At 40.5% G+C, this 27,943-nt stretch overlaps 1 protein-coding gene across 1 annotated transcript in view; it reads left to right on the forward strand.

Moving 5' to 3' along the window:
* LAMA1 (laminin subunit alpha 1) overlaps window positions 1-27,943 on the forward strand; it is a 153,529-nt gene that overhangs the window by 29,668 nt on the left and 95,918 nt on the right. The window contains exons 4-6 of the mRNA XM_007458457.1: window positions 15,088-15,330; window positions 16,321-16,500; window positions 19,331-19,420. Coding sequence (XP_007458519.1) covers window positions 15,088-15,330; window positions 16,321-16,500; window positions 19,331-19,420 — 513 coding nt within the window. The remainder of the gene's footprint in view (window positions 1-15,087; window positions 15,331-16,320; window positions 16,501-19,330; window positions 19,421-27,943) is intronic.

The raw sequence follows: 27,943 nt of genomic DNA on the forward strand, positions 1-27,943 counted from the left end.
CTTTTTATATTTTTGGATCCTTGCTGTCCCTTTAACACAGGGCGTTCAAACCAGAATGAGGATCAGAATTGCCCAGGGTGCTAATTTAAAACAAGATTCCTAAACTTCAGTCCCATAGGTTCTAATAATAGCCAATCTGTCCTGGTCAGCTAAAATTATAAATTTAAGATACAGTTATATCAAGATTCAGCTGTATCATTGAATCCTGTAATTTCTAGTATTCTACCCTTCAGCCAACCTGAAATTCCTATTCTGCCAACCTAAAGTTGGCTTGCTTACCATCTTAACAGCACTGGGGACTCATTCTACTGTCAGGCTGGTTCTAGATCAAGACCTGAAGGAGAAAAGAGGCCTGTTATTGACCCTCACAGTTTGTTTTGGAAGCTCTCCTTTTTAGTGAGCCAGTGTGGGACATCACTGTATGTGCTCATAGAGGCCTTTGATTTTTACTACTCATCAGGATGGGAATATTACTCTAGCAGTCTTCATGCTTAGGCAAGTTGCAATCCTTTTTAAAAGTTTTATAATTTAAAATTATTTAGAAATTTTATCTAATTTCCCCATAATAGAACCTAATAGTCAACTTTTTGTAGAAATTTCTAGATGTGTTTAATCAACTATAAAAGATATACGTATAAACGATAAAGTGTTTAGAAGTATAAATTAGTCAATATAACACAGAAACCAATCTTAAGATTGAATTTAATGCCCTACAGTACCAGATTAAATTTATCTTCTCTATGATTCATGTCTTATTTTTACTGCAGCAAGTTAGAAGGTAAGGAACACTTTAAGTTCTTAAAATTTACAGTCTCATTTGGATAAAGGCAGCACTCCTAAAGCCTTTTTAATATAATAATCTGAGAATTTCTCTGTAGAACAGAGACTTTGAAACTTTTTGGTTGTAATTCACAGTAAAAAATGCATTTATATCAAAACTCAGCATATGCGTTACGGAACAATACTTACCATTATGTGCAGTGCACTCTGATGTTTTTTATTGTTTCAGTTTTTAAAATATGCTAGTTGTAACCTACTAAATTGATTTCATAATCTATCAAAGGGTTTTGACCCTTATTTTGAAAAAAAACCCCACCCTTACAGAGGAACTGATATTTATGGAATATTTTCTGTTTGCCAGGCACTTCACTAGACATTTTACAGGTAAGGACACTGGGTCTCAGAGAAGCTAAATAATTTGCAGAGGGTTATTCAACTACAGAAGGGTGAAGCCAGGATGTAAACTAGGTCTGTTGAGCTACAAAAACTTCTGTTACTCTCATACTGTGTTGCTTCTAGATATTAAAATTGAGATGGGCTATTCACTCTGCTTCCCCCAAACACCCATGTATCCTGTAAGGCAGGCTTGCTTTGAAATTACACATGCCGTTCATTTGCACTTTTCTTAAAATCTTGTGTTTCCTAATCAAATGTCCAGCAGCCTCAGTTTTTCATGGTGGCCAGTGCAGAAGTACATAGCGCTGAATTTAATCCTTAGACTATAAAATTAATAGCGTTTCCATCCCACCCACACATCCTACAAATTTCCTTATATTTGTGGGTCACAGCCATCACTTAAGCAGTGCTTTTTATATTGAATTTTAAAATAAACTCTAATATTCTTTAAAAAAATCATATAACTCATGGAATCAAATGATTATCCTTTAAAATGGTGCCCTTGGGAGGCCGTGCACTTATTGTAGTGATGCTGGTATTACTTAGAATATTTTTGAAACTTTTCTTTTGGAATTGCCCTAAAGACATTTTACAAATCACATAAAAAAGCCATCTCAGGGCTTCCCTGGTGGCGCAGTGGTTGAGAGTCCGCCTGCCGATTCAGGGCACACGGGTTCGTGCCCTGGTCCGGGAAGATCCCACATGCCGCGGAGCGGCTGGGCCCGTGAGCCATGGCCGCTGAGCCTGCGCGTCCGGAGCCTGTGCTCTGCAACGGGAGAGGCCACACCAGTGAGAGGCCCGCATACAGCAAAAAAAAAAAAGCCATCTCAGTGTTTATTAGTTGCAGACTCTGCTCCCTTGTTCTTATGACCTCTCGTCTCTTCCACCTATGCTGGAGCCAATAACCTAAGAAGCCCCAGAAAAGGGTGTGCTGGCCAGAGTTCCTGGGGCAAGAGCTTTCAGGTTATAACGACGCCGAGTGCTGTATAGGGAGAGTTCTGCGAATCCAAAAGCCTTCCCCTGTGGGCCGCCTGCCTGCCTGTAAGTGCCCTAAAGTAGTTTGCACAGGAGTAAGGACTGAATACTGGCGTTATCTATCAATCACAAGAAGCTGAGGAAACTTACATATATAGTGTACAACATTTTTCTCCAGTGAAAGTCACAGAAGCCAAACCAAGCCATTCTTTGTGTTAACTTAAAAATGGAAAGGTTGTTTTCAGGGTGCCCCTTGCCCTTCGTTGCTGCCATTGGGAGGAAGGATGAAGAAGAGTGTGGGGAAATGGTTCTCCTGTGAAATGGGACGTTTTCTTCTCCTAATAAAGTATAACACGGGGGTGGCTATCAGGTACTTATGAATGCTAGAAACTCTTTTTAAGTCGTCAGAGGCCTAATAAAAGGTAGGGAAGCTTCCCCACTAGGCTAAGGTAATGTGAACAGTTCAGGTTCTGTTTGTGTGGGGGTATTTTTGTTTTGTTTTGTTTTTGCGGTACGCGGGCCTCTCGCTGTTGTGGCCTCTCCCGTTGCGGAGCACAGGCTCCGGACGCGCAGGCTCAGCGGCCATGGCTCACGGGCCCAGCCGCTCCGCGGCATGTGGGATCTTCCCGGACCAGGACACGAACCTGGGTCCCCTGCATCGGCAGGCGGACTCCCAACCACTGCACCACCAGGGAAGCCTTGTTTGTGTTTGTATTAACATTTCGTGTTGTTTCTAACAAGATGTTCTCAACTATTTACATTCATTAATTTGACACCATTTCACAGAGACACTTCTTAGGTATTATAAACAATCAATGGAGGAAGATCCACATATAGTCCATATTACTGCCCTCAAAGAAATTATTTATTGTGGGAGACAAGAAAAACGTCTGTGCAATATTAACAAAAGAAATAACTTCATATAAAAACATAAGAGGTGTCAAAGGCAAATGATTTGCCCAAGATTAAAGCTAGTTAGCACAAAAGCTAGAATTATAACCATGGTCTAAGAAAAAAAAATCCTCAAAGTAATTTAACTGAGTTTTTGTTATGCCATATCAGGTTGCCTACTGAAGCTTGTGGTCTTTCAGACCAGCTTTAACATTCCAAATCAGTCAACAGGTACAGTGGAAAGAGAATTGGATGGGGGGCTTCCCTGGTGGCACAGTGGTTGAGAGTCCGCCTGCCGATGCAGGGGACACGGGTTCGCGCCCCGGTCCGCGAAGATCCCATGCCGCGGGGCGGCTGCGCCCGTGAGCCATGGCCGCTGAGCCTGCGCGTTCGGAGCCTGTGTTCCGCAAAAAAAAAAAAAAAAAAAGAGAGAATTGGATGGGGAATCAGGAGATCAGAGTTCTACTTTTGGCTTTGTCTCTTTTTTTTCTGTGTGATACGCGGGCCTCTCACTGTTGCGGCCTCTCCCGTTGCGGAGCACAGGCTCCGGACGCGCAGGCTCAGCGGCCATGGCTCACGGGCCCAGCCGCTCTGCGGCATGTGGGATCTTCCCGGACCGGGGCGCGAACCCGTGTCCCCTGCACCGGCAGGCGGACTCTCTGGCTTTGTCTCTTATAGTAAGCTTTTCCTCAGGGGTTGCTGCTTTCTCCCATTCTAGTCAGGGATTCTCCATTCTTTATATCTAGCCTCTTACTGGGTCTTGTTAATTGTTTGAATATTAGTTGCATTCATTTCTTAAATATATTTGTAGCCATCACTCTAGTAAAAGACTTTATTACCTCACATCCGCTACCTCATCTTCCCCAACTTTAGGCCATTCCTCACATCACTGCCACAAGAACCGTCTTTCATTTTTCTGCTGAAATATTTTCAGCAGATCCTGTTGATTACCTTATAAAGTTCAGCCTTCCATATACTGGCCCCAGCTTTGTCTCTTCAGACTCACTACTCAACCATCTGACAATGCCACTGAAAGTCAGACATTCCACAAGAATGATTTTCAGGTTTTTCTATGGTGAAGGTACAAACTGGTAATAAACTATGTTTACATTTTTCCCAGACTAAAGCAATTTCTGTAATACTACATTTTACAAAACTAGTCAGCTGAGTTTTGTTTCAGCTCTTGAATAAGTCTAAAAGTTGTTCCCTAAGGAGAAGAAATCTTTTGTCCCTCAGAGGAAATTACATTCAATTTCTTAACCTCCAAAACAACGTCAGTCTTGTCCCCTGTGCATTGGATAGCCAAAAGCATGAAGATTTTAATTTAGCAGCATAGAGACTCCAGACTTGAACGGACCATTGTCCAGCTCCTGTGAGAAACTTGACTAATAAATATTTGAGGAAATTACTCGAGTACGAACATGTTATCCATACATTTCTCAAGTACTTGAGATTGTCTTTTATTAAGCTTAATCACTAAAAAAGATGTTTACCAAGGTTTCATTAATTAACCCCCTAAAGATGTTTTCCATTTTATTGTTAAAACCCGTGGTGTTAGCAAGGGTCGGCACAAAAAAATGGCCCAATGGTGAGAATTTCTACAAATTCTGTAAAGCTTACTGAATTCGCTTATGATGTTGCTAAGTGGTGCTTATATAAGGAAACATGCAATAAATTCACTCATTCAACAACAACAACAAAAAAAAACCCCCAAAAACCAAAGAGCTTAAACATTTTTGAAACGTAATTTTTATTGTTTTCTTTTTTTTCAAAAATATTGCTCAATTTATATACTCACTAACAGTGAATGAAAGAGTGTGTCTCACAACCTCTCAGCAGCATGGAGACTAAAATGTTCTTTCTTTCTTTGTTCTCTGTTAATTGAATAGCAAGGAATTTATTTATTCATCCATTCACTCATTCATTCATTCACATATAGCATATATTCATTTATTTACATTTTGTCACTGTATTGAACATATATTTGGGAGTGCTGGGCTGACTTCAGGTGCTTGGACAATATTTGTTTGGTCTTGTTTATCACCTTCACATGTGTAAATTATGCCATGATTATTAATCTCTGATGAGGCAAATGCTTTGTCAAGTGGTGGTGACAGTTTTAGATATTTGAAAGTCAGTGTAAGAGGCAGGACAGAATTTTCAAGTCATAACAAATGAGAAAAAAATGGAATGAACTGTAAATATCATCATCTTGAGAGGTGCCAGTTGTCAGCAGAATAACTATGGCGCTTAGGGAAAGTGATTACAAATCTGATAGTGATACCTTACATCTGTATTGTGCATTTTATAAAGTGCTTTTCTATTTGTTATTTCACACTTACAGTGTGAGAAATCGGAATAACATGTAGATCCATATTCACAGTATTCGTTGTGAATAATGCAGTGGGGTGTAGAGAACACAGCTGGATTTATCACTTTAAGCCTGAATCATGGGAAACATTAAATTTCCTTCTGTAATTCTCTGGATTGTAAGAAATTTAAGATCTGTTAATCACTACCTTTTTGGGAGGAGGGTGGAGAGTAATTCTGGAAGTCTGACTCTGCAAGCATTGGCCTTGGTGAGGTGATGAGCCTGCCAAAGTAGTGACAAAGGTGGAAACTCTTTAGGGACTAGGCCTGCTTGTGCCAGTGCATTCAGGTCTGTTCTCCTTTGAAATTTCTGCACAGATACTTGGAGAGCACTGGCTCGCCCTGGCTTGGTGGCCTCTGTGCCCCATAAGGTCTGGAAATGAAGGCTGGGAAAACTGTGAGATCAATTTAAAACCTGCAGATAATTAGCTGGGATGCCACAGCTGTCTAAGCCCACGTACCTGAGAAGTTTGGTGAAGGCTGAAAACCACTTATTAGCTTCTGTGCAGCCAACCGGAGGGGTTTAAGCTTTCTTAGAGTAACTGATAACTATTATAACGTGTAAATAGTTCTGTTCCTTTATTTTGTGTGTCTTTTTAAATTAATAGACTTTATTTTATAGCAACGTTTTAGATTTACAGAAAATTTGAGTTTCCATATACCCCTTCTATAATAGTTTTTTAATCAAATTTGAGTTATTCTTAATCATCTTTCTAAAAGTAAGATCATAAAGTGACCTATCTAGCATTGTTTTAATAGTGTCCTTTTCCCCACTAATTAGGTGACCATGAGAATTGTCAGTCTTATAATTTAAAATTTTGTTTTCTCTATTTTATGGCATACAATCAGAAGATATTTATCTTTGTTCTTCAGGTGCTAGAAGCACAAGAAAGCCCATGAAATAACTGTTCCTTAGGCCTCCATTGAGATGCTCACCATTTAGGATCATTTATAATGCCGTACCAGACTCCAGGGCCAGGCCAGGAATAGGGCTGCCCAGAGGTCAGCCGGGCACTTACTCAACGTCACCAGGAGGAGAGGCTACCCTCTGAGCTGAGGGTCTCCAGTCACATCAATCAGGGGTCTCCTTTCACTCTCAAACCCTAACAGTCTGGGCTCCAGTTTTGTATTTTGTGACGTGTCATCAGGCCTCACTAGAGCTTAGTAAGAAACTGACAGAAATAGGGTCATGGGAAAGACAGGGTTTCATGCATCCCCTCCGAGCTGCTAGCTTGCCCTCCAGATGGCTTGGTTGGCTTCTCCAGGGTTGGTCCCTCGTCATGTTCAATTTAGAAATCTCCATCTTCCACAAAAAGTTGAGTCTTTGTATCATTCACTTTTCTCTCCTTATTTTCACATCTTTCTTTTTCTTGTGGTAAAATAACATAAAATTTACCATTTAAACCATTTCTAGGTGTAGAATTCACTGGCACTAAGTGCATTTACAATGTTTGTGCAGTCATCGCCACCATCCCTCTCTAGAACTTTCTCAGCATCTCATACTGAAACTCTGTCCCCATTAAACAGTACCTTCCCATCCTCCCCTCCCCTCCCCTCCCCAGCCCCAGTTTTCCACAGTTCTAATTTGGGTCTCGATGAATTCGACTATTCTAGGTAACTCACATAAGTGGAATCATGCAGTATTTGTCCTTTTGTGTCTGGCTTACTTCATTTAGCATAATGTCCTCCAGCTTTATCTATGTTGTAGCAGGTATCAAACTTTCATACCTGAATAATATTCCCTTGTATCCCAGAGTTTGTTTAGCCATTTATCCGTGGTAGACATCTGGTTTGTTTCCATCTTTTGGCTACTGTGAATAGTGCTTCAATAGACATTGTTGTCCAGATATCTGTTGTTGAGTCCCTGCTTTCATTTCTTGTAGGTATATACCCAGAGTGGAATTGCTGGATCACATGGTAATTATAAGTTTCTTTCTTGAGGAACCGCCATCTTGTTTTCCATGCAGCTGCGCCACTTAGCTTCCCACTGCACTTTTTGAAATAAACAAAAGCCTTCCTGTATAAGACCTTTGTTTAGATATTCCTTTTTTAAAAAAGCTTTAAATGTGATGATGTGTCAGCTTGATGCCTGACGAATGATAGATGCTCAGTGAAGTTAGAGGTACCTAAAGAAAGATGAGAATCTTCAAACAGCATGTAGACCAAGGTTCCATGTACTGAGTGAAATCTTGCAAAAACAAAAAATGCTTTCTAATCTCTATAGGGCTAAAACTATAAGCGATTCAGCTAGATTTAGTGAAAGAAACACATAATTATTGTGTCTAGAGGCTGTAAATGTTTAACTCACAGGTTATTGTTTAATGGAGTTAGTCAAGTGCAGATTTGCACAGCTTTTCTAGACCGTGTCGCCAGTTGGATTTGTGAGGCTTAATGATTAGGGGCCCCTTTTACTTTCTGAGGTGCAATTGAACTGTTTTCTCACGATGAGGGATGAAAAGAGGGCTGTCAGGTGGTTTGCTGCTAACCGTTGCTGGACCTGCCGGGCACCATAGGTCAACGTGAGGACCAAGAGGGGAAGTGAAAAGAAGCTTTCAAATGCTTTCAGCCAGACATTCTCTGGGACTGAGGGAAGAGGGGCAAAGTGTGGGCTTTGGGGCCATGTCGGGGAGACCTGTCCCATCTTCCTGAGGTGGAGAGGGGGTCTGGCCAAAGCTGGAAAGCCCTGCTGGGCCTCCGTGTTTTCTTTCTCACTCACACTGGACCTTCTGGCAAACTCTTTAAGACCCAATAGCTTTTTTCTCTACTTTAGTCTTGGTCTTCACTGTGTCAACACCACCAGCTCTCACGATTTCCCGGCACCAGCATCCAGTTCCGGCATCCAATCTTTTCATCTCTGGTGACCTGGTAACTCCCTGGTTTAGGGTCTTCGAATGGTCTAGAAGTTTTAACGTTTCGCAGAGAGCCCTGCCCTGTCCAGTCCCCTCCTGTCTCGACACTCAAGCCAACCGGGCCTCCTGCCATGTCCCACACTCCATGCTCTGGCCCCGCAGTGTCCCACTCTCCATCCCTCTGACCTCCCTCTCTTTACCTAGACATGTCCTACTCAGTCTCCCCCCGTTTCCAGATAAGCCTTCCCTGACCACCCCTTCTCCAGACTAGGCTGGCCCCCACCAGACACCCTGGCCGCCTTCCGTCCTTTTCCCGGGGGACTTGGCCCACGTTTGTCTCCCCATCGGGGCATCCAGGCTATCCTGGCCGTGTCCCCCACTTCACTGCTGTCTTTGTGGCACCCGCCATGGTCCTGTTCCAAAGCAGATGCTCAATCAGTGTTCACTGAATGAATCTCCAGTGAAAAGGTGTTAAGGGCGTCCTTGGTCCCAGTGTCCTGTGTCCTGGTTGGGGGAGGAAAGCGAGCTTCTCTGACAGTAACATCTCTGCCGCCTGCCCTCCCCCAGGAGAGGGGCAGTCATTTTTCTAACTGGGAGACAATCTGACCGCATCACTCCGGGGCTCCATCTGTCTCTCTCCCGGGCAGGCTGTTCTCAGGAGTCCCAGGTCCCTGACCCACAGGACAAGGCCACTGAGCGTGTGTCCACTCAGCCTGTGCCACCAGAGGCAGAGTGTCAGGCTGACCCCTGCAGCCACCGTCGAGGCCGCCACCTCCAGCTTTGCTTTTTCCTGGAACGTTGCTGACTTCCTTCCATCTCCACGATGGACTCCCGAGCCCCCTCCCACATTCAGGAGGGGAAGGAAGGAATGGTATTTACTGCCCCCTCTGTTCCCATGTGAGCAAACTGCACTGCATTTGGGGGAAAAGCCCAACGTAATTTCAAAGGCTGAGATGTTCCTGGGTGAAAACCGATGGCTCCGGCTGACCGGTGGTCAGCAGTCAGGGCATGGGAAAGCCGCTCTTTGCATTTCCCAGGTCCTAGAATGGCTGGTAACTGCATTTCTCAGCGGGTTTATCTCATTCTTGGGGCTCAGCTGTCACCCGGCACCTACAGGTGGGGGAAAGCAGTGAAGATCCCCACAAAGGACATTTGGTGACCTGCCTGGCTGTGCTTTTGAGGTCGTTCCAACTCACCTCCCACAAAACCCAGCAAAATCTTCCCAGAACCCTTGGTGAAATTGAACTTTGGGAGCAATTCTACAGGGAGATCCATGGAGACTAGGGACAGAAACTAGCCTCTTACTTTCCAGTTTTGATTCTTAATGTAGCGCAACACGTATCCTTTGAGATAATCCCCCTAGTCATCCTGAGATGGAACCAGTGGCTCATGGACCATGGGCCAGCTTATCGTGGGCTCTTTTTTTTTTTTTTTTTTTTTTTTTTTTTTTTGCCGTACGCGGGCCTCTCACTGTTGTGGCCTCTCCCGTTGCGGAGCACAGGCTCCGGACGCGCAGGCTCAGCGGCCATGGCTCACGGGCCTAGCTGCTCCGCGGCATGTGGGATCTTCCCGGACCGGGGCACGAACCCATGTCCCCTGCATCGGCAGGCGGACTCTCAACCACTGCGCCACCAGGGAAGCCCCATGGGCTCTTTCTGAACTAACTTTTCTAGTTATTGAGAAACAGAACTCCTTCTGAAGTTTTAAATACCCCTTTCCCACCTTCAGGTAACTGGTCCTGGTTCCCCTTTACTTCTGTGATGGGCCCCTCTCTCTGCCCTTCCTTCCTTGTTCATCAGCTTTCTCACCCTGGCTTTTCCTCAGGGTCCACTTGAAGAATCTGAGCTTGCTTCCCAAGTGAGCCTTCCTTGATTTCCTGAGACACGAAGCTTAAGAATTTTAAGGAAAAAAACCTACTTGATCTAAATTTGCCATTACAAGTACCCAGTCCCTCCTGCCCTCAATAAAAGGAAAAAGCAAGAAGAAAAGAAAGGGGGGAAAAGAGACTGGATTCTGGCGTGTTTATCCCGCACTTCTATTGACGGCCGCAAATTTAAAGAGAAACAAACCTATTTTATTCCACACTTCTCTTCTCATTCATGAAGCTATTTCCTTTTGTCTGTTAATTTTGTATGCTGGTCCTAAACCGAGGCAATGATAGTAAAACAGCCACTAAAATCAAATAGAAATGACATTTCAAGATCATTGCCCATAAGAGATTTACCCAAAATGTGTATCCCACGGATCCTACGTGCCAAGTAAACGTCCAAGCCCCAAACTGCTCTTGTTCTGCCAAGTGTTTGTTGCTACTTCACATGATTATCAATTGATGAGTTAGTTCCGTGATCCATACACTCTGTAAAACCAGAAGGGAGTCATAGCTGCATTAGTAATTAGACTTCTAATAAATAGTTATTTCTTTGTTCTCGAGTAATAAACATTAGCTCAAATGATCATTTGGAATCTTATTGTCTAATAATGTCCTAAGAAATAAGGCTGACAAAGCACAGATTCACCACTTTCATAGGGATAACTGAGCAATATTACTTACCAAATAGACTGAACTCCTTTTTAAAAGTTTAATTTGACTGTTAAAACTAAATCTCTTTTGCCTGTGAAAAGATTATTCCCATCGGGTAAGAGAAAACAATTCTCTGTTCACTGTTTCATTATGGCCTTGGAGGCAGGTAAGTGCTTGTGTGGAGAATTTCCAGCCAGGGGTCCCGTGTGGTATCTGGGCCCCTGCAGCTTATGCAGCTGAGCTTTCTGTGGAGAAGAAACACTTTGCTTCCCTGAGCACATCTGAAGCTGGCCCCTGATATTGGAGAATTACGCTCTGTGTATTTTTCTTATCTCTGTGCCTGAGGGGGTTTTAATATATTTAAGGTTGAGGCCCACATGAAAATTCCTGTCTGGATTCCTGTGTAGAAAGCGGTGTTTGGTGTATGTGTGCTTTATTTATGTGGCACTGTTTATGTGCATTCCAGTGATCATTAACAAAGGCCTCTTGGTAGAAAACCCTGATGAAAGTGGATTTGAAAGTGGCTGTATCAGCTGCAGGTTTGGCAAGACCTCAGTGACTCTGCATTTAGTGAAAGCCCTGCATCATCACTTTGTGTTCAGCCAACCTTATATGGAGAGAAAAGGCACTTTAGTCAACCATGCTAAAAAACAGCAACAGAAATATCACAGATTTCATTTGGGCAAAGGTTTAAAATTCTATATATTAACAGAGAATTCCTTACTTTTTCTATAGGGGGTATTAAGACTGGTCTGTCAACACGCAGTTGGTGAATTAGACTAGCTTGTGTTCATTTGCTTAGGGCCGCTGTAGCACATACCAAAACCTGGGGGCTTAAACAACAGAAATTTATTAGCAAACACTTCTGGAAGCTGGAAGTCCAAGAGCAAGGTGTTGGCAGGGTTGATTCCTTCTGAGACCTTGCCCGTTGGCTTGCAGATGGCCATTTTCTCACTGTATTCTCACAGGGTTGCCCCTACGTCTGGGTCCTAATCTTCTCTTCTTAAAAGGACACCAGTCAGATGAGATTAGGGCTCACCCATTTGACCTCATTTGACCTTGATTATCTCTTTAAAGACCCTCTCTCCAGACACAGTCACATTCTGAGGTACTAAGGGTTAGGACTTCAGCCTGTGAATTTTGGGGAGACATAAGTCAGCCAATAACGAGACTTAAGTGAAAACAAATTGCGTTTAGATATTTCATAGCTTCCTCTTCCTCTTTTGCAGATTTATATTTCATAGTCCCTTTCTTGGCTTGTTTCCTGGTCTCCAATTTGGAGACCTAGAGAACTAGTGAGAGACTGTGAGAACAACACCCAGCTTCATAGCTGAAGGCCTTGATCCTTGGAGGGATGGAAGTTTTCCCATTATGGTTGTTCTTCCACTGGGTTACGTTTTGTTACATGTGACTAAGCTGTCCGTCTAAAAGCTGACAAGGGTTTGATGAAAGTACAAGAACATGGTATTGAAATAATTGCTACTGGTTGAGGTCAGTGGTTTGGAAAACCAGATTGGTACCCACCAGCTGCTCAGCTGGGAGTTTCGTTCATTTTCCTTGCAATCTGTAGAAGTGTGGTTTACATATTAGTACATGTGAGATCCTGGGAAGATTATGTAACCTTTCTGTGCCTCGGTTTCCTCATCTGTAAAGTAGGGGAAGTGACAGTACATATTTCATAAGAAGAACGTAGTTGGAAGGGTCTGAAGACTAGTAATTCTAATAAAGGACTTAGCATTGTCCTTGGCCACAGTGAGCGCTACGTAGCATTAGTTTTTGTTCCTTGCACACTCTCCATCCCCTCCCCGACACACATCCTGGGCCGTCACAACAGAAACTGCAGAGTTAACAGAAACAATTGCCACGGTGCCTGTTTAGACATGAGCCCAGCGCCCAAGTGAATGTAGGAGTCTTTTTCTGGGGTTACAAAAAGAAAATTCAATGACCTTAGTGTGTGTGGACATTTGGGGGGTGTATAGTGGATGCTAAGGACTCTGGAGTGAGACCCCTGGTTTCTCATTGGGACCTGCAACTCTCAGTAGTTTGTCTTTTAACCTCTCTAAGCATCAGTTTCCAAATATGTAAAATGGGAACCACAATGACTTGAAACTCATGGGGTTGTTTGGAGTTAAATGGGATGATATACATGAAGTTCTTAGCACACGGGAGGTGAACCTGTTGGTTCTTTCCACTTTCAAATGTGAAATTGGAAAACAGAAGGTAAATGCAGTCACTCCATTTGTAAATGACCTTGATTTCCATCCCTCTCAAATGGGCTGCCTGATCATGCCATCTCACTTGGCACCTGCAATTTGTGAAGTCTATTTTAACATATTCCACAGTGGTCCACACGCTCATAGACGTCTCCTTTTATGGTGAAAATAGTTGCAAGGCAATTGGACAGTGATGAGTAAAGAAGAGGGTGTCCTCCCTCCAGTTAGCTTGGGCATCAGTATGAAAACCAAATGGAAAGCTACTTAGGTCGGTTTCCATCATGGTGTTCTGGGACAGTCCTGGAACTTTGCAAAGGAGAAACTAACCTCCCCCAAGCTGCATTAAAAAAAACCCTGATGTTCTTCAGGACTAGCTCTAGAGGAGACAGTAAGATTAATTGCCAGGTATTTCTGAGAAGTGTTTGGTTTTCCAGTAATATTAAAAAACAGTAGACTTTAAAAATATAAATTATGGAATATATGAATTACAAAATTGGGGAAAAGGGTTTTTTTAAAAACTAAACTCCCAATAAGAAAAAATATGTAATTATGTTCATAGGAGAATGTTCTGGAGATATTTATGCTAGGACAAAATGGCCTTTGCATTATTTTCATTTTTAAAAAAGTGGTTTAGGGCTTCCCTGGTGGCGCAGTGGTTGAGAGTCCGCCTGCCAATGCAGGGGACACGGGTTCATGCCCCGGTCCGGGAAGATCCCACATACCGCGGAGCTGCTGGGCCCGTGAGCCATGGCCGCTGAGCCTGCGCGTCCGGAGCCTGTGCTCCGCAACGGGAGAGGCCACAACAGTGAGAGGCCCGCGTACCGCAAAAAAAAAAAAAAAAAAAAAAAAGTGGTTTAAATCGATGAAGACGGTTCTAGATTTTTAAACATTGGACATTCAGCTCCAGATATAAACTTTCGTAACAGATACACAGTTCCTGATTTTCCTGATTATTGAAATCTGAGAACATTATTTTGCTTTTAATGTGCTTTAGAAACAGTGATTGTGTTCTAGAGGAAAACTGCACATGAACATGGGTACTCAACATTTCACACACCATTTATAGACTAAATTTTATTGGGAGACATTTCTTGTAGGTGAACAGAGTTATTATAATGAGATAAAAACCATCCTTTGCAGGGAATAATTCAGTAGATAAATGTGAAATATTGTGGCTTCAGCTGGGTTAATTTTAAGGGGCTCTTGTGTTGCTAGAATTGGTGAGGGCTAAGATGGGGAGAAGCTTAAAACCAAAAATAAAAAAACAACAAGCCTAGAGGCAATATAGTTGGAATCATCCTGTATATAGCCTTTTCAGATTGGCTTCTTTCACTTAGCAATATGCATTTAAGTTTACTCTATGTCTTTTTGTGGATTAAGAGTTCATTTTTTAAATCACTGAATAATATTCTGTTGTATGGATGTGTCACACTTCCTTTATCCATTCACCTATGGAAGTTTTCAACTCCTTTGGGTAAATACCAAGGAGTATGATTGCTGGATTGTATGGTAAGACTGTGTTTAATTTTTTAAGAGATCACCAAACTGTCTTCCCAAGTGGCTGTACCATTTTGCATTCCCACCAGCAACGAATGAGAGTTCCTGTTGCTCCACGTCTTCACCAACATCTGGTGTTGTCAGTGTTGTGGATTTTAACCATTGTGATAAGTGTGTAACAGCCTGACTTTTTTTCTCATATTCAGATGTGTTATCTCCAAATCACTATATGAGAAATACATTTAACACGACTACTAATGAAATATAATACAACTATTATCATTCAGAATCCTGATGGAGAAAGACATTGGAAACAAGAAAACAAGCACTTATGTTAATATTAACACTGTTAATAACAACAATAATAATAATAATACAAATTTATTTGTGAGTATTTTTTGAGTTTATTTTGAAGACAAATGCCACCAGGAAAACATTTACAAGATACATTTCTGATTAACACTTATGAGCAGTTAGCCTCAAGAGCAGTGATGACACTGGCCATCATCGGGTGGCAATGCTCTCAAGAGGCACTTTGGTTTTTGAGCACTTGTTACTGATTTTCGATTGACACTTTTCAATGTCTTTGTTCCAGGTCTTTCAAGTTGCTTATGTCATCATCAAAGCTGCTAATGCCCCTCGGCCTGGAAACTGGATTTTGGAGCGTTCTTTGGATGGCATGGAGTTCAGCCCCTGGCAGTACTATGCAGTTAGTGATACGGAATGTTTGACTCATTACAATATCACTCCAAGACGGGGGCCGCCCACTTACAGGGCAGATGACGAAGTGATCTGCACCTCCTATTACTCCAGGCTGGTGCCGCTTGAGCATGGAGAGGTATGACGCCCCCTGCCGGCCAGGAGGTCTTTTTTTTCATCAGTGTCACCTCCAGTGACAACCTAGCCATCACAGAGCCAACAGGAAACACTCAAAATAGAGCTCTCCTGGTACAGATCACAGAGATCTTTAACTATCTAGCTGCTGTAGTTAAGGTGCCATTGACTGGTGTCTACTGATGATTAATGTCACCGCTGACACATTTTACTTTATTGATTTCTTCCCTTCAGGGAGATCCCTCAACCTTCACTGTGCTGTGATTTAATAACTCCATCAGATCATTCTCAGAGCATCTTTCTCATGACACCAAGGCAACAAGATTTGTTAAAATATTAAAGAGAGCGAAAATGCTTCTAAAATATAGAGCTCCCAGTTTTCTCTGGGAAGTTCTTCCATCCCTGGAGGCGTTGAGGGTTGGAGATGGTTCATGAAATATTCCAGCTCCGTGCTCTCCATGCCTGGACTGCACACATATCCTTAAGTCACAGTGTAATCAAAAACAAGCCATGCCTTGGTAGCATGCCTTGATGAGCTAAAACTACAAAAACCCTGCAAGTGCTTTTCACAGCAGGAACTCTGCAGCAAGCCCTGCATTGTTTCAAGAGCAGAGATGAGAAAATGGGAGTTACAAAGCTTTCTGGCACTTTCCCCCACTCTCCCCAGTCTATTCATGACATTTAGAATCTGTTTCAGAGAAGCCTGTGGATACACGTTAAAATGCCCTCACCTCACTGGGAGAAGTGGTTCTGTTTAAAAGTTTCCCGCAATCTCTGAGGCACTGGAACGAATAACTTCAATAAACTGAACTTGGGTTGTGATCATGCTGTTCACAAGTGTCAATGAATATTAGACAGATTTCTATAAGAACCCCGTTGTTTGGTTTGATTTTAGATAGTATCTGTAAAGATTATGTCCTGAATGTAAACAATCAGGGCTATTTTTTGCATGCTTAAAATTGATATTTGTTTATTTTGATGTCTTTATCTCTAGATTCATACATCGCTAATCAATGGCAGACCAAGCTCTGATGATCTTTCACCCGAGCTGTTGGAATTTACTTCTGCACGATACATCCGCCTGCGCTTACAGCGCATTCGAACCCTCAATGCCGATCTTATGACCCTCAGCCACCGGGACCCTAAAGACCTCGACCCTATTGTCACAAGACGAGTGAGTGTGGCAGGGCTTCTGACCGCTGAAAAGTTTATGTTGTTTCAGGGAAATAGACTTTTCCTCCCAGGTTGGCCTTTTTTCTTATGTTTGTTGAAGATCGTTAGTTATGCTTTGTTAAAAATGCCACCTTTAAACGAGGTTATGGTTCTGACGTGGTGCCCTCAGGTCCCCCTGTCCCCACCCATCCCACAACGCCATCATGCAGCAGATGTAGTGGTCATTTCTTCATGTTTTAATCTGGCTCTACATCTGATCAAGCAAGTGAGAATGGCTGGGGTTTTTTCCCACTTAGAAGAAAATTTTAAAGTTTGAGATATAAGCTACATCCAGGAAAACGTACATATTTTCAGTGTATAGTAAACGTATAAGGCTTGTGGCGACAAACATTTCCAAATCCCTTGGATAAAGTAGGAGTGGGATTACTTAGTTACAGGATAGCTATGTGTTTAATTTTTAGGAATTTTCTAAGCCTTATCAGAAGAAGCTGTGTCGTTTTACAGACCAGCAGTGTGTGAGGGCTCTGGGTACACCGCACACTTTCACACACTGGGGCGTCGGTCACTGTCACCTCAGCCGTGCTGATGTGTGGTGGCATCTCCTCAGGGTATTAATTTGTATTTCCCTGATGACTGATGTTGAGCGTGTACTTATTTGTATCTGATGACATTTCTATCCATTTTTAAATTGGGTTATCCGTCTCCTTATTCCTGAGTTATAAAAGATCTCTATATATGCTGTGTAGAAATCCTTTGTCAGATGTGTCTATATGGCAAATCCCTTCTCTCTGCCCTGGCTTGTCTCTTGCTTATCCGCTTTTCCTAACTATGACTTCTGAGGAGTAGATGGTTTAATTTCGATAAGTCCAGTTTATCGTTTTTCTTTTATAGTTAGTGCTTTCTATTCCTTTCTGGAAAATATTTGCTTATCGCAAGTTTACAAAAATATTTTCCGATGCTTTCTTGTAATAACTTTATAGTTTCAGCTTTCACATCTATTATCCTTTTCTTGTTAATTTTTGTATTTGGTGTGAGGTAGAGGCGAAGGTTGTTTTTTCCCCATGTGTATATACAATTGTTCCGGCACCATGTGTTGAAAATACTTTGCTTTCTCCCTTTAACTTGTTTTGGTGCCCTGTTGAAAATTACTTGACCTTATTATTGTGGGTGCGTTTCTGGACTCTATACTGTCCCAATGATCTATTTGTCTATCCTTATGCCAAAAACAGTCTTTCTTGATTACTGCAGTAAATCTTGAAGTCAGGTACCATAATGGTCCAACTCAGTCCTTTTTCAAGATTGGTTAGGCTGTTCCAAGTTCATTGTGTTTCCTTATAAATTTTAGAATCAGTTTGTCAATTAATACCAAAAAGAAAGAAAGAAAGAAGGAAAGAAAGAAGGGAAGAAAGAAATCCTGCTAAGACTTTCATTGGGATTCCATTGATTCCGTAGATCCATTTAGGAGGAATTTTGGAAGACATTTTGACAATATTGGATCATCTAGTCCATGAATGTGCTATACCTCCCCACTTATCTCTGTCTTCTTAAGTTCCTCTTGGCAATGATCTATTATTTGTTTATTTGTCAATCTTTTGTTCAGTTTATTTTTAAGTATTTCATGTTTTTGAATATTAGCGTTAATAGTTTGCTTTCTAACATTTATTTTCCATTTGTTCATTGCTAGTGTATAGAAGTACAATTCATTTTTGTTGATTGAGACATTGCCAAATTCACATATTCCAGTAGTTTTTGGTAGATTTTCTATGTACACAATCACATCATCTACAGATAATGACAGTTTAGTCTTACTGTGCACTCTGTCTGCTTTTGACTTCTTTTTTTCTTGCATTTTTGAACCGGCTGGCACCTCCCGTAGAATGTTGACTAGAAATGGTAAGAGCAGATTTCAAGAGGAAAGCACTTAATCTTTCACTGTCAGCTCTAGGTTTTCCATAGATACGCCTTCATTCGACTGAAGAAGTTCTCTTCTACTTCTGGTTTTTGCTGAGTTGTTTTTTAATTGATGGTGTTGCCTTCTGTAAAATGCTTTTTGTGCATCTAATGAAATGATCATATGATTTTTCTCCTTTATTCTGTTAATGTGGTGATTTACATTGGTTGATTTTTTTGTGTTAAATTAACTCTGCACCCATGGGATAAATCCTACTTGCTCATGAGTTATTCCTTTTTATATAGGGCTGTATTCAATTTAGGAATATTTTTAGGGTTTTCAGTAACATCGCCTTTGAATATGACTGCCTTGGTTTAAGATGCAGCCAAGTTGAGAAATTCTTTTGAAACTCCGTTGGTTTCTGTTGATGAGCTAATTTGAACATTGCTTTTTTTTTTTTTTTTAATTTATTTACTTATTTATTTATGGCTGTGTTGGGTCTTCGTTTCTGTGCGAGGGCTTTCTCTAGTTGTGGCAAGCAGCGGCCACTCTTCATCGCGGTGCGCGGGCCTCTCACTGTTGTGGCCTCTCTTGTTGCAGAGCACAGGCTCCAGACGCGCAGGCTCAGTAATTGTGGCTCATGGGCCCAGTTGCTCCGCAGCATGTGGGATCTTCCCAGACCAGGGCTCAAACCCGTGTCCCCTGCATCAGCAGGCGGACTCTCAACCACTACGCCACCAGGGAAGCCCTGAACATTGTTTACATTAATTGAACATAAATATTTTATTTATATTTACTTGTGCATGAAATATAGTTTAAAATGCATATCTGTGTTTTTGATTACCAATAACAACTGAGATATTTGTTGGAGGGCCAACTTTTTCTTCTCACTGAAATAGAAGAGGTTTTAATTTTTGTTTGTTACTTTCTTTTTCCTTAGTATTACTATTCAATAAAAGACATTTCTGTTGGAGGAATGTGTATTTGTTATGGCCATGCTAGTAGCTGCCCATGGGATGAAACTATAAAGGTGAGTTATACTATTTCACATTTTACTAAAAATTCAAAATAGCACTTGTAGCTATAATATTTGCATTGCACTTTTTTATTCAAGGCATGTGTTGAAAGTTATAAAATCAAGCCACAAAAAAAGATTTTCAGATAATTTAACTGGTTTAATTTTTTTAAACAATTTAATTTTGTTTTGGTAGGAGAATATGTTTCTAATTAAATTCTTTCCATAAATTATTTTTTTTGGAAGGGGGGTTAAAAAAAAGGTAACGTAAAATTTACCATTTTAATCATTTTAAAGTGTGCAATTCAGGGACCTTTTGAATTCTGAAGCTCTTCTCTATAAGATAGTCAAGTGAAAATCACGTGCAGTTAGAAATCATGTTTATACTTTTTTTTTTTTAACATCTTTATTGGGGTAAAATTGCTTTACAATGGTGTGTTAGTTACTGCTTTATAACAAACTGAATCATTTATACATATACACATGTTCCCATATCTCTTCCCTCTTGCGTCTCCCTCCCTCCCACCCTCCCTATCCCACCCCTCCAGGCAGTCACAAAGCACCGAGCTGATCTCCCTGTGCTATGCGGCTGCTTCCCACTAGCTATCTACCTTACGTTTGGTAGTGTATATATGTCCATGCCTCTCTCTCACTTTGTCACAGCTCCCCCTTCCCCCTCCCCATATCCTCAAGTCCGTTCTCCTGTAGGTCTGTGTCTTTATTCCTGTCTTACCCCTAGGTTCTTCATGACATTTTTTTTCCTTAAATTCCATATATATGTGTTAGCATACGGTATTTGTCTTTCTTTTTCTGACTTACTTCACTCTGTATGACAGACTCTAGGCCTATCCACCTCATTACAAATAGCTCAATTTCATTTCTTTTTATGGCTGAGTAATATTCCATTGTATATATGTGCCACATCTTCTTTATCCATTCAGCCAATGATGGGCACTTAGGTTGTTTCCATCTCCGGGCTATTGTAGATAGAGCTGCAATGAACATTTTGGTACTTGACTCTTTTTGAATTATGGTTTTCCCAGTAGTGGGATTGCTGGGTCATATGGTAGTTCTATTTGTAGTTTTTTAAGGAACCTCCATACTGTTCTCCATAGTGGCTGTACCAATTCACATTCCCACCAGCAGTGCAGGAGTGTTCCCTTTTCTGCACACCTTCTCCAGCATTTATTGTTTGTAGAATTTTTGATGGTGGCCATTCTGACCGGTGTGAGATGATATCTCATTGTAGTTTTGATTTGCATTTCTCTAATGATTAGTGATGTTCAGCATTGTTTCATGTGTTTGTTGGCAGTCTGTATATCTTCTTTGGAGAAATGTCTATTTAGGTCTTCCACCCATTTTTGTATTGTGTTGTTTGTTTTTTTGTTATTGAGCTGCATGAGGTGCTTGTAAATTTTGGAAATTAATCCTTTGTCAGCTGCTTCATTTGCAAATATTTTCTCCCATTCTGAGGGTTGTCTTTTGGTCTTGTTTATGGTTTCCTTTGCTCTGCAAAAGCTTTGAAGTCTCCCATTAGGTCCCATTTGTTTTTTTTTGTTTGTTTGTTTTTATTTCCATTTCTCTAGGAGGTGGGTCAAAAAGGATCTTGCGGTGATTTATGTCATAGAGTGTTCTGCCTATGTTTTCCTCTAAGAGTTTGATAGTTTCTGGCCTTACATTTAGGCCTTTAATCCATTTTGAGCTTATTTTTGTGTATGGTGTTAGGGAGTGATCTAATCTCATACTTTTACATGTACCTGTCCAGTTTTCCCAGCACCACTTATTGAAGAGACTGTCTTTTCTCCATTGTATACCCTTGCCTCCTTTGTCATAGATTAGTTGACCATATGTGTGTGGGTTTATCTCTGGGCTTTCTAACCTGTTCCATTGATCTATATTTCTGTTTTTGTGCCAGTACCATATTGTCTTGATTACTGTAGCTTTGTCGTATAGTCTGAAGTCAGGGAGTCTGATTCCTCCAGCTCTGTTTTTTTTCCTGCAAGACTGCTTTTGCTATTCGGGGTCTTCTGTGCCTCCATACAAATTTTAAGATTTTTTTGTTCTAGTTTTGCAAAAGATGCCACTGGTAATTTGATAGGGATTGCATTGAATCTGTAGGTTGCTTTGGGTAGTAAAGTCATTTTCACAATATTGATTCCTCCAATCCAAGAACATGGTATATTTCACAAACATGGTATGTTTGTGTCATCTTTAATTTCTTTCATCAGTGTCTTATAATTTTCTGCATACAGGTCTTTTGTCTCCTTAGGTAGGTTTATTCCTAGATATTTTATTCTTTTTGTTGCAATGGTAAATGGGAGTGTTTTCTTGATTTCACTTTCAGATTTTTCACCATTAATGTATAGGAATGCCAGAGATTTCTGTGCATTAATTTTGTATCCTGCTACTTTACCAAATTCATTGATTAGCTCTAGTAGTTTTCTGGTAGCATCTTTAGGATTCTCTATGTATAGTATCATGTCATCTGCAAACAGTGACAGCTTTACTTCTTCTTTTCCGATTTGGATTCCTTTTATTTCCTTTTCTTCTCTGATTGCTGTGGCTAAAACTTCCAAAACTATGTTGAATAAGAGTGGTGAGAGTGGGCAACCTTGTCTTGTTCCTGACCTTAGTGGAAATGCTTTCAGTTTTTCGCCATTGAGGATGATGTTGGCTGTGGGCTTGTCATATACGGCCTTTATTATATTGAGGAAAGTTCCCTCTACACCTACTTTCTGCAGGGTTTTTATCATAAATGGGTGTTGAATTTTGTCAAAAGCTTTCTCTGCATCTATTGAGATGATCATATGGTTTTTCTCCTTCAATTTTTTACTATGGTTTATCACATTGATTGATTTGCATGTATTAAAGAATCCTTGCATTCTTGGAATAAACCCCACTTGATCATGGTGTATGATCTGTTTAATGTGCTGTTGGATTCTGTTTGCTAGTATTTTGTTGAGGATTTTTGCATCTATGTTCATCAGTGATATTGGCCTGTAGTTTTCTTTCTTTGTGACATCCTTGTCTGGTTTTGGTATCAAGGTGATGGTGGCCTCGTAGAATGAGTTTGGGAGTGTTCCTCCCTCTGCTATATTTTGGAAGAGTTTGAGAAGAATAGGTGTTAGCTCTTCTCTAAATGTTTGATAGAATTCGCCTGTGAAGCCATCTGGTCCTGGGCTTTTGTTTGTTGGAAGATTTTTAATCACAGTTTCTTGGGGTATAATTGCTTTACAATGGTGTGTTAGTTTCTGCTTTATAACAGAGTGAGTCAGTTATACATATATATATGTTCCCATATCTCTTCCCTCTTTGTCTCCCTCCCTCCCACCCTCCCTATCCCACCCCTCCAGACAGCCACAAAGAACCGAGCCGGTTTCCCTGTGCCATGCGGCTGCTTCCCACTGGCTATCTACCTTACGTTTGTTAGTATATATATGTCCATGTCTCTCTCTCGCCCTAACACACCTCACCCTTCCCCCTCCCCATATCCTCAAGTCTGTTCTCCAGTAGGTCTCTGTCTTTATTCCTGTTTTGCCCCTAGGTGCTTCATAACATTTTTTTTTCTTAAATTCCGTATATATGTGTTAGCATACGGTATTTGTCTTTCTCTTTCTGACTTACTTCACTCTGTATGACAGACTCTAGATCTATCCACCTCATTACAAATAGCTCAATTTCGTTTCTTTTTATGGCTGAGTAATATTCCATTGTATATATGTGCCACATCTTCTTTATCCATTCATCCGACGATGGGCACTTAGGTTGTTTCCATCTCCGGGCTATTGTAAATAGAGCTGCAATGAACATTTTGGTACATGACTCTTTCTGAATTCTGGTTTCCTCAGGGTATATACCTAGTAGTGGGATTGCTGGGTCATATGGTAGTTCTATTTGTAGTTTTTTAAGGAACCTCCATACTGTTCTCCATAGTGGCTGAACCAATTCACATTCCCACCAGCAGTGCAAGAGTGTTCCCTTTTCTCCACACCCTCTCCAGCATTTATTGTTTCTAGATTTTTTGATGATGGCCATTCTGACTGGTGTGAGATGATATCTCATTGTAGTTTTGATTTGCATTTCTCTAATGATTAATGATGTTGAGCATTCTTTCATGTGTTTGTTGGCAGTCTGTATATCTTCTTTGGAGAAATGTCTATTTAGGTCTTCTGCCCATTTTTGGATTGGGTTGTTTATTTTTTTGTTATTGAGCTGCATGAGCTGCCTGTAAATTTTAGAGATTAATCCTTTGTCAGTTGATTCATTTGCAAATATTTTCTCCCATTCTGAGGGCTGTCTTTTGGTCTTGTTTATGGTTTCCTTTGCTGTGCAAAAGCTTTGAAGTTTCATTAGGTCCCATTTGTTTATTTTTGTTTTTATCTCCATTACTCTAGGAGATGGGTCAAGAAGGATCTTGCTGTGATTTATGTCATAGAGTGTTCTGCCTATGTTTTCCTCTAAGAGTTTGATAGTTTCTGGCCTTACATTTAGGTCTTTAATCCATTTTGAGCTTATTTTTGTGTATGGTGTTAGGGAGTGATCTAATCTCATACTTTTACATGTACCTATCCAATTTTCCCAGCACCACTTATTGAAGAGGCTGTCCTTTCTCCACTGTATATTCCTGCCACCTTTATCAAAGATAAGGTGACCATATGTGCATGGGTTTATCTCTGGGCTTTCTATCCTATTCCATTGATCTATCTTTCTGTTTTTGTGCCAGTACCATACTGTCTTGATTACTGTAGCTTTGTAGTATAGTCTGAAGTCAGGCAGCCTGATTCCTCCAGCTCCATTTTTTGTTCTCAAGATTGCTTTGGCTATTCGGGGTCTTTTGTGTTTCCATACAAATTGTGAAATTTTTTGTTCTAGTTCTGTGAAAAATGCCAGTGGTAGTTTGATAGGGATTGCATTGAATCTATAGATTGCTTTGGGAAGTAGAGTCATTTTCACAATGTTGATTCTTCCAATCCAAGAACATGGTATATCTCTCCATCTGTTTGTATCATCTTTAATTTCTTTCATCAGTGTCTTATAATTTTCTGCATACAGGTCTTTTGTCTCCTTAGGTAGGTTTATTCCTAGATATTTTATTCTTTTTGTTGCAATGGTAAATGGGAGTGTTTTCTTGATTTCACTTTCAGATTTTTCATCATTAGTATATAGGAATGCCAGAGATTTCTGTGCATTAATTTTGTATCCTGCTACTTTACCAAATTCATTGATTAGCTCTAGTAGTTTTCTGGTAGCATCTTTAGGATTCTCTATGTAGAGTATCATGTCATCTGCAAACAGTGACAGCTTTACTTCTTCTTTTCCGATTTGGATTCCTTTTATTTCCTTTTCTTCTCTGATTGCTGTGGCTAAAACTTCCAAAACTATGTTGAATAAGAGTGGTGAGAGTGGGCAACCTTGTCTTGTTCCTGACCTTAGTGGAAATGCTTTCAGTTTTTCGCCATTGAGGATGATGTTGGCTGTGGGCTTGTCATATACGGCCTTTATTATATTGAGGAAAGTTCCCTCTACACCTACTTTCTGCAGGGTTTTTATCATAAATGGGTGTTGAATTTTGTCAAAAGCTTTCTCTGCATCTATTGAGATGATCATATGGTTTTTCTCCTTCAATTTGTTAATATGGTTAATCACATTGATAGATTTGCGTATATTGAAGAATCCTTGCATTCCTGGAATAAACCCCACTTGATCATGGTGTATGATCCTTTTAATGTGCTGTTGGATTCTGTTTGCTAGTATTTTGTTGAGGATTTTTGCATCTATGTTCATCAGTGATATTGGCCTGTAGTTTTCTTTCTTTGTGACATCCTTGTCTGGTTTTGGTATCAAGGTGATGGTGGCCTCGTAGAATGAGTTTGGGAGTGTTCCTCCCTCTGCTATATTTTGGAAGAGTTTGAGAAGAATAGGTGTTAGCTCTTCTCTAAATGTTTGATAGAATTCGCCTGTGAAGCCATCTGGTCCTGGGCTTTTGTTTGTTGGAAGATTTTTAATCACAGTTTCAATTTCAGTGTTTGTGATTGGTCTGTTCATATTTTCTATTTCTTCCTGATTCAGTCTTGGCAGTTTGTGCATTTCTAAGAATTTGTCCATTTCTTCCAGATTGTCCATTTTATTGGCATAGAGTTGCTTGTAGTAATCCCTCATGATTTTTTGTATTTCTGCAGTGTCAGTTGTTACTTCTCCTTTTTCATTTCTGATTCTATTGATTTGAGTCTTCTCCCTTATTTTCTTGATGAGTCTGGCTAATGGTTTATCAATTTTGTTAATCTTCTCAAAGAACCAGCTTTTAGTTTTATTGATCTTTGCTATTGTTTCCTTCATTTCTTTTTCATTTATTTCTGATCTGATTTTTATGATTTCTTTCCTTCTGCTAACTCTGGGGTTTTTTTGTTCTTCTTTCTCTAATTGCTTGAGGTGCAAGGTTAGGTTGTTTATTCGAGATGTTTCCTGCTTCTTAAGGTGGGCTTGTATTGCTATAAACTTCCCTCTTAGAACTGCTTTTGCTGCATCCCATAGGTTTTGGGTCGTTGTATCTCCATTGTCATTTGTTTCTAGGTATTTTTTGATTTCCTCTTTGATTTCTTCAGTGATCACTTCGTTATTAAGTAGTGTATTGTTTAGCCTCCATGTGTTTGTATTTTTTACAGATCTTTTCCTGTAATTGTTATCTAGGCTCAAGGTGTTGTGGTTGGAAAAGATACTTGATACAATTTCAATTTTCTTAAATTTACCAAGGTTTGATTTGTGACCCAAGATATGATCTATCCTGGAGAATGTTCCATGAGCACTTGAGAAAAATGTGTATTCTGTTGTTTTTGGATGGAGTGTCCTATAAATATCAATGAAGTCCACCTTGTTTAATATATCATTTAAAGCGTGTGTCTCCTAATTTATTTTCATTTTGGATGAACTGTCCATTGGTGAAAGTGGGGTGTTAAAGTCCCCTACTATGAATGTGTTACTGTTGATTTCCCCTTTTATGGCTGTTAGTATTTGCCTTATGTATTGAGGTGCTCCTATGTTGGGTGCATAAGTATTTACAATTGTTGTGTCTTCTTCTTGGATCGATCCCTTGATCATTATGTAGTGTCCTTCTTTGTCTCTTCTAGTAGTCTTTATTTTTAAGTCTGTTTTGTCTGATATGAGAATTGCTACTCCAGCTTTCTTTTGGTTTCCATTTGCATGAAATATCTTTTTCCATCCCCTTACTTTCAGTCTGTATGTGTCTCTAGGTCTGAAGTGGGTCTCTTGTAGACAGCATATATATGGGTCTTGTTTTTGTATCCATTCAGCCAATCTGTGTCTTTTGGTGGGAGCATTTAGTCCATTTACATTTAAGGTAATTATCGATATGTATGTTCCTATTCCCATTTTCTAAATTGTTTTGGGTTCGTTATTATAGGACTTTTCCTTCTCTTGTGTTTTTGTCTAGAGAAGTTCCTTTAGCATTTGTTGTAAAGCTGGTTTGGTGGTGCTGAACTCTCTCAGCTTTTGCTTGTCTGTAAAGGTTTTAATTTCTCCATCAAATCTGAATGAGATCCTTGCTGGGTAGAGTAATCTTGGTTGCAGGTTTTTCTCCTTCATCACTTTCAGTATGTCCTGCCACTCCCTTCTGGCTTGTAGAGTTTCTGCTGAGAGATCAGCTGTTAACCTTATGGGGATTCCCTTGTGTGTTATTTGTTGTTTTTCCCTTGCTGCTTTTAATCTGCTTTCTTTGTATTTAATTTTTGACAGTTTGATTAATATGTGTCTTGGCGTGTTTCTCCTTGGATTTATCCTGTATGGGACTCTCTGTGCTTCCTGGACTTGATTAACTATTTCCTTTCCCATATTAGGGAAGTTTTCAACTATAATCTTTTCAAGTATTTTCTCAGTCCCTTTCTTTTTCTCTTCTTCTTCTGGAACCCCTATAATTCGAATGTTGGTACGTTTAATGTTGTCCCAGAGGTCTCTGAGACTGTCCTCAGTTCTTTTCATTCTTTTTTCTTTATTCTGCTCTGCAGTAGTTATTTCCACTATTTTATATTCCATGTCACTTATCCATTCTCCTGCCTCAGTTATTCTGCTATTGATCCCATCTAGAGTATTTTTCATTTCATTTATTGTGTTGTTCATCGTTTTTTTCATCTTTAGCTCTTTTAGGTCCTTGTTAAATGTTTCTTGCATTTTGTGTATTCTATTTCCAAGCTTCTTTTTCAGGTAGACTGCCTATTTCCTCTTCATTTGTTAGGTCTGGTGGGTTTTTATCTTGCTCCTTCATCTGCGGTGTGTTTTTCTGTCTTCTCATTTTGCTTATCTTATTGTGTTTGGGTGTCTTCTCATTTTGCTTATCTTACTGTGATTGGGTTCACCTTTTTGCAGGCTGCAAGTTCGTAGCTCCCGTTGTTTTTGATGTCTGTCTCCAGTGGCTAAGGTTGGTTCAGTGGGTTGTGTAGGCTTCCTGGTGGAGGGGACTAGTGGCTGTGTTGTGGTGTATGAGGCTAGATCTTGTCTCTCTAGTGGGCAGGTCCACGTCTGGTGGTG

Source organism: Lipotes vexillifer, unplaced genomic scaffold (genome assembly GCF_000442215.2).
Source record: "Lipotes vexillifer unplaced genomic scaffold, Lipotes_vexillifer_v1.1 scaffold447, whole genome shotgun sequence".
In the NCBI taxonomy this organism is placed as follows: domain Eukaryota; kingdom Metazoa; phylum Chordata; class Mammalia; order Artiodactyla; family Lipotidae; genus Lipotes; species Lipotes vexillifer.